Source organism: Dermacentor andersoni, chromosome 2, assembly GCF_023375885.2.
Source record: "Dermacentor andersoni chromosome 2, qqDerAnde1_hic_scaffold, whole genome shotgun sequence".
NCBI lineage: Eukaryota > Metazoa > Arthropoda > Arachnida > Ixodida > Ixodidae > Dermacentor > Dermacentor andersoni.
The window spans coordinates 72732942-72738696 of record NC_092815.1 but is presented as its reverse complement, the minus strand read 5'-3'; the positions used below and the strand labels follow the sequence as shown (position 1 = coordinate 72738696).

Here is a 5755-nt window from a genome sequence, read left to right as displayed (position 1 = left end):
TCAACAATTGCTTTCTTTTTTCTACGAAGTGGTGCACATATATATAGGGAACAGACAGCAGCGCACGCATGCTCATATGTATTGGTTTTGAACAAATAAGACAGCACCGAGACATGTGTAATGGAAAGTTAAGGTGATATCGAAGATGAAAAAGGCGACCACGCATAGCCAAAACATTTTTTGTAACTGCAAGATAACGTAAAACTATTGCAATCTGTTTTTATTCCCATCCCCTAACGTCAAAATTTCGTAACCACCGACGCAAGCATTGAGCAGTGACCCGCAGCTTTACTTGAAAAGCCCAATCAAACGCGCTTCTCGTTTATAGGATGCCACTTTTTTCATTTCCAAGCGAATAGCATTGCCTACATTGAGCAGCTTTTGTTATCTGATTGGCCGACAACAGGCGAGGAGCACGCTCAAGGGGAGAGAGTTTTGGTGGGGCTGAGAAAGCACAGTGAAAGTAGATAACCGGATGAGGAGGGTAGTGCCGGCCTCTGCGATCTAATCAGAAATAATTTTTCTTTCGTTCAGTCTAATCATGCATAATCAGTGTGCACATAGCAGATGGGGCGTTTTCGCGGTTTTCGTGATATCGCGGGACACACAGGCGAAATGGAGGTAGCCTGAAAATCTTTTTAACCAACTGTCGAGTGCTGATTGTAGAATTGGAATAGAAAAGTTTGGAGTAGCTTTACGTTATACCGCCTCTCTTTACGTCAACTGAGAGACGAATGCTGTAAAAGAAGCCAAAAGAAAGGGACGATGGCAGCGTTGCACGCGATTAAAGGATATCACTATAGCTGTTTTGACGCACGCCTGATTCACACTTGACGTTTTTTAACTCGAAATGTAATGATACAGTGCCATTGTGGTTCTTACGTATCAGGAAATAAAAGCTGGCGTTATTCCCTAAGAATAAAGACAGCAGTTCAATGCTGCAAAAGAATAGTGACAAAGCGTGCGGCACGTGCAATGCCTAGTTCCGCTTGTCATGGAGTAGTATTTTACTCTTTGCACCACCCTCACTGTGGTTATGGACAGACCAATAAATCCTGCAGGATGTCGCAGGTAGACAGGGCCAGCTGCGGTGACAGATCCGTCTACTGCCGCTTACTTTCTTTAGGTTACCATATGTTATGAAGCCGGAATATATCATGCGCCTTACCGTACTGAGCCTTGCCGCACAGATCCGCCTACTACCGCTTTCTGCTTTGGGGGTTCCGGTATATAAACCCAGGCTACATCGTTCGCTTTACCGCTCCTTAGCTGACCGACGTACACTCTTATAGCTTCGTCGAGAGCACCGGTAAGTACCCCAGTTATATTGCTCTGTAGTGCTAAGTGACATCCTGTAGAGAACGCTACTGCGCACTTTTCAGACAGACAGTCTTTGAAGGTGTCACTACAGTTGCAGCTCGAGCCGGCCTTCGAGTTGCGCTACATTCTCGGCCCGTGGCAAAGCGCCCGCTGCACGTTACGCGCCACTAAAGTACTGCTGGTGCTTCTGAGGTCCACGGGGCTTAACTAAACTTTGTGAATTTTTCCATTGTGTAACAAGGTGTTTAAAACTAACGTTTATCAAGTGGGGAACACATGTAATTCATTGGTAATTTGTAACTTCTCCGATTTAATTTCAGGGACACGCCCGAGGACTGCGTCTATTCCTTAGACATTCGTCATGAAGATGTCTACTGTGGCCTTTGCTCTGCTTATTCTCTCAGGTAGGGCTTCCGTCATCGCATATTGCCGCTATTATGATTGTCAGCAGTAATTTGACAAAGCATGCACTCTTCGCATTTAAAAGAGGACACATAGACGGAGACCAGGGTTTGGGGGGCGGGTTAGTATTCTGTAATTGTCCACCTAGTGCGCTGTCCCTTTCAGCTGCTTCTCAGTACTGATTGGCTGGGCTGGGGTACGAGCAAGTACGAGGCAGGCGCACGCAGCCTGCCTCTGTCTCACTCGCACTGCCTCAGCGAATCAGTAGCGGACGAAATGGACAATCCGCCAGGTGGACACTTACAAATTACCGCCCCCCTCCCTCGGTCACCAGTATGCATTTGTAGAAGCTAACAACTGAAAGAAAAGAAGCACTAACGAAGTGCTTATGAGTAACTCACCTTTTATTAAAAGAAAAACGATTAGTAACCTATTATTCCCCACACAAGGGGTAATACTGCTTTATGGACCTTTTAACTGTGGTGGCGTGAGCAGGTGGTTAACAAAGCAAACTAACAGGTTCCTCGTTCCTTAACTCAATGAAAACCCGTCACCTAGAATGAATAGCTATAAACAATGAAACCTATAGTTGGAGTGGATGTGAGCTATGGCTTGGCGTGAGCATGGTAGCGAAACAAGTCAGAAAGCTATCTTGCATTTGAGAAATGGTTTAGAACTTCGAAACACTGGGTCAAAAGGCTGAAAGTGTAATATTTCGCATGGCCTCCGAGATTGCGACGCACTGTTATGTGCACCAACACAGCGCACCATTATATCGGAAGCCAGTTGTTTTGTCTTACTGAAGCTGTCATCGCTAGAGATCGCACATTTGAACTTGTTCAAAAACTTAAATGCGTCCAAAAAAAAAAAAACCAGTTTTATTCCACTGCATAAAATCTTAGGCAGAAAATTTGTGCCTGAGCAAGAGCGAATATCAAAACAATAGGTGTCATTTGCACACAAAAGCAATGATGATGACAAGATGTATTTATTGAGGGATGGCTCGAAGGCCAAAGCAATAGAAACGAGTGTTAGAAATGCCAGGGGAGTAATCGGACACCGCTAGGGACGTCATCTGTGGATGCCACCCCAAATCGTACTGTGTTTGAGTTATTTTCTCATTTTTAAGTCTATGTTCCAGAAAAAAAAGAAAGAAAGAAAAGAAAGAAAGCGAAATCTTAAAGTAGGGCCCTACCATATACTCACGCATTTCCTCGATAATCTTCGGGAGCTATAGGCGTGCAGCAATGAGCGGATTAGTACTGAAGAAATTGGACAAGAGTGAGCATGGGTCATTTTCTTTAACCTAAACTCGTCTATTGCCACTGACTTTTGAATACGTCTGAGGCCTTGGGCTTTCGTTAAGGAGTTTATTAGAAGTGCTACACGAGTATCGACTAAGCGTAGTTCTTTAACTCTTCGTGGTCATGTTTAGGACTATGTTCTTCTATAATCTTTTTTTATTTTCAGTGATGCTTGTCTCTGGAATCGCCAGCGAGGAACACGGTGGAGAATCACAGGAAGCAGATGAGGGTACACGGGTTTGGAAGCTATTGCAACGTTTGTCATTTAAAACGATGAACTTTTAATTGTAAACACAAATGGTCGATGTTCTAAATCATGACGTGGAAGTAAACTTGAAAAAGCCCCCCCCCCCCCCCCCCCCCCCTTATCCATAACTTTGCATCTTACACTTGTTATGCAATATATTTCTAAAGGAGGGAACCATAGGTATATGTTTAATAAAAATTCCGTCTTTTATGATGCAGCAAGTAGAACGGATTGAAATATTTTCCGGGAAATGATATTGTGATTAATTTTTCATTACAAATTTTCACTCGACGCTTTTGCTGAATAAGAACTCCTATTATCACGTCGTTGGCGGTATCAAGACTGCCATGTCGTCGAAGCGTATTACTAACCGGTTGGTTTCGGCTACCTCCTATATCACCCATACTAGTCATAACAAGACGATTCTAACTATGCAGTATTCAATCTAATTGATATATACACTGGGATTATTGCTTCCACTGAATCACACGACTTCTTTTTTCGTTTCTTCGATGACTGTTTAGGACTTAAATTGAAGCGATTACCACCTTTGCTGCAGGCAGACTGTGCTAAGAATGTATGCCAACTCCTCTCTCCCCCTCCATCACACAGGAGACCAATTAAGTACATTGTACATGCAAATGCCTGTAGGGTACAGGCTCCCTAATCGTAATGAAATTATAGAGCATTTGACAAAAACGACATCACGCGTACACAAGCACCTATACTCTTCGCTTCTTCGCACGGTGATAAAGACGATGACTAAGGAAACCCATTCAGAACTTGATCATTTACGCTATAAATTCAATTTCACCATGATCCTTAACCACGAGCATACTAATGATCTCGTATTGTTTGTTATACTCATCTACACGTAGTCTTCGAATAATTGTTGATATTGCGTCCTTGGCCTAAAGCATAACCACCAGAATAAGTAGAACTCTTGAGGTAGTTGGTTTGGCATTTTGAGCTCGAAATGCAGCTAATTGCGTAAACACGAAACACACAAGGACAAGCGCACGTATATGTCTTTCTTGTTTCTGTATCTGTTGTAGTGTTCGGGCTAGTATGCCTCTAGAAGGAACAATAGCTCTGCCTATAATGTGGTTTCCGCAACATATCGACTATCAAGTGAGAATAGAATTCTTTTTACAAGTACGGAAAACAATGTAGCTAACTTCACAAGATTAATTTACATGCAACGAGATAAACATAGTTGTGTCCTACGGCATGAAGCACCTAGAAAAAATTTGCCTGTGTTTATCAGGGTGGTTTGGTCAGATTGCTTCTACTGTCGATACACCACTTTCTCGGATTGCACGGCGTCCCTTGACTTCTCCAACTTTCCTTACAGATCCGCACCCTGAAGAATACGGTTTAGAAGAAAGGAGCGCAGAGACGCCACTTGTCAGAGTCCGTAAGTCGGGAACGTGCAGTCGTCTAAATACGTGGCACGTGGCTAAAAAAAAGGAAATCAAGGCCGGAACAATATAACAATTCTGTTCAAATTATTATCCCTCTCGCGCTCCGTCATTGGACTGAGCGGCACTCCGCCGAAGTTATCACCAAGTTAGGGTGGTCGTGAGAGCAATGTGTGATGAGAATGGAATAGAATCGGGGAAAAGCAACCCATAGATTATACAGGCCAATTTAACTTCTTAAAGTTTAATGTGAGCAACGCAACATAATATATTTTTGCTACGTTTTCACTTGTATTACAAGATGAAATGGGCTGTAACAGCGCAAAAGATACTTGGTTGAAAAACTGGGTATGCTGAACGGCGGAACATAATATGCAGATGCAAATCGTGTTGCGGTGAGGTTAACTGATGATGTCTTTAATGTGCACTTTACTAACCGATCGTGTTATGTACTAGAAGCGTGTGCCAAATATCTTAAGGAGGCGTTGTTTCCTGTTCCCTTCTTAGAAAGTCCCTTCAGGTGCGACGAAAGGGTCAGCATATGGGGTAGAAAAATTTATCCATAAAAGTGAAAACGGTACCATGCCCGTAATGAGCCCAAATATTCCTCGCTGTCATAAGGCTTGGCTACGTGTTGACGTAACTTGAATGGTTTCATTCTTTGCAGGTCGCGGTTTTGGTTGCCCGTTACAATCTCGTTGCAACACACACTGCCAGAGTATACAACGCCGAGCTGGGTACTGCGACGGCCCGTTGAAGCTGAGGTGCGTTTGTACCACCTAAATCGCTTCCGTGAGAGCTCCGACTGACTATGTTCAATAAACAGGCGCAAGAGCAGAGATGCAAGTCTGTGAAACTTTTTCGTTGCATTCATTTTACTTAAATATATCAACACTGGTAAAAACGACAAATTTCATTGTCGAAACCTTGCATCCGAGTGCATACTGTCCTCGAGCGGTTGCTGTTTATCACCCGAAGACTCCATTTTCTAGAGGGATGGATGCATACGTGATGTAGAAAAACTATAAGCACGCAGTGGGACTTTTCGTAACTTGTGCGCT

The 5755-nt window shown here is 43.4% G+C and overlaps 1 protein-coding gene across 1 annotated transcript; it reads left to right on the top strand.

Moving 5' to 3' along the window:
- The first annotated feature begins 1206 nt into the window (after positions 1-1206).
- LOC126541455 (defensin-like) lies at positions 1207-5550 on the top strand. The gene is made up of 5 exons (XM_050188191.3): positions 1207-1309; positions 1641-1724; positions 3193-3255; positions 4628-4690; positions 5362-5550. The coding sequence occupies exons 2-5, from the start codon at positions 1682-1684 to the stop codon at positions 5475-5477; spliced, it is 285 nt and encodes a 94-aa protein (XP_050044148.1). The 5' UTR covers positions 1207-1309; positions 1641-1681; the 3' UTR covers positions 5478-5550.
- Positions 5551-5755: the final 205 nt, after the last annotated feature.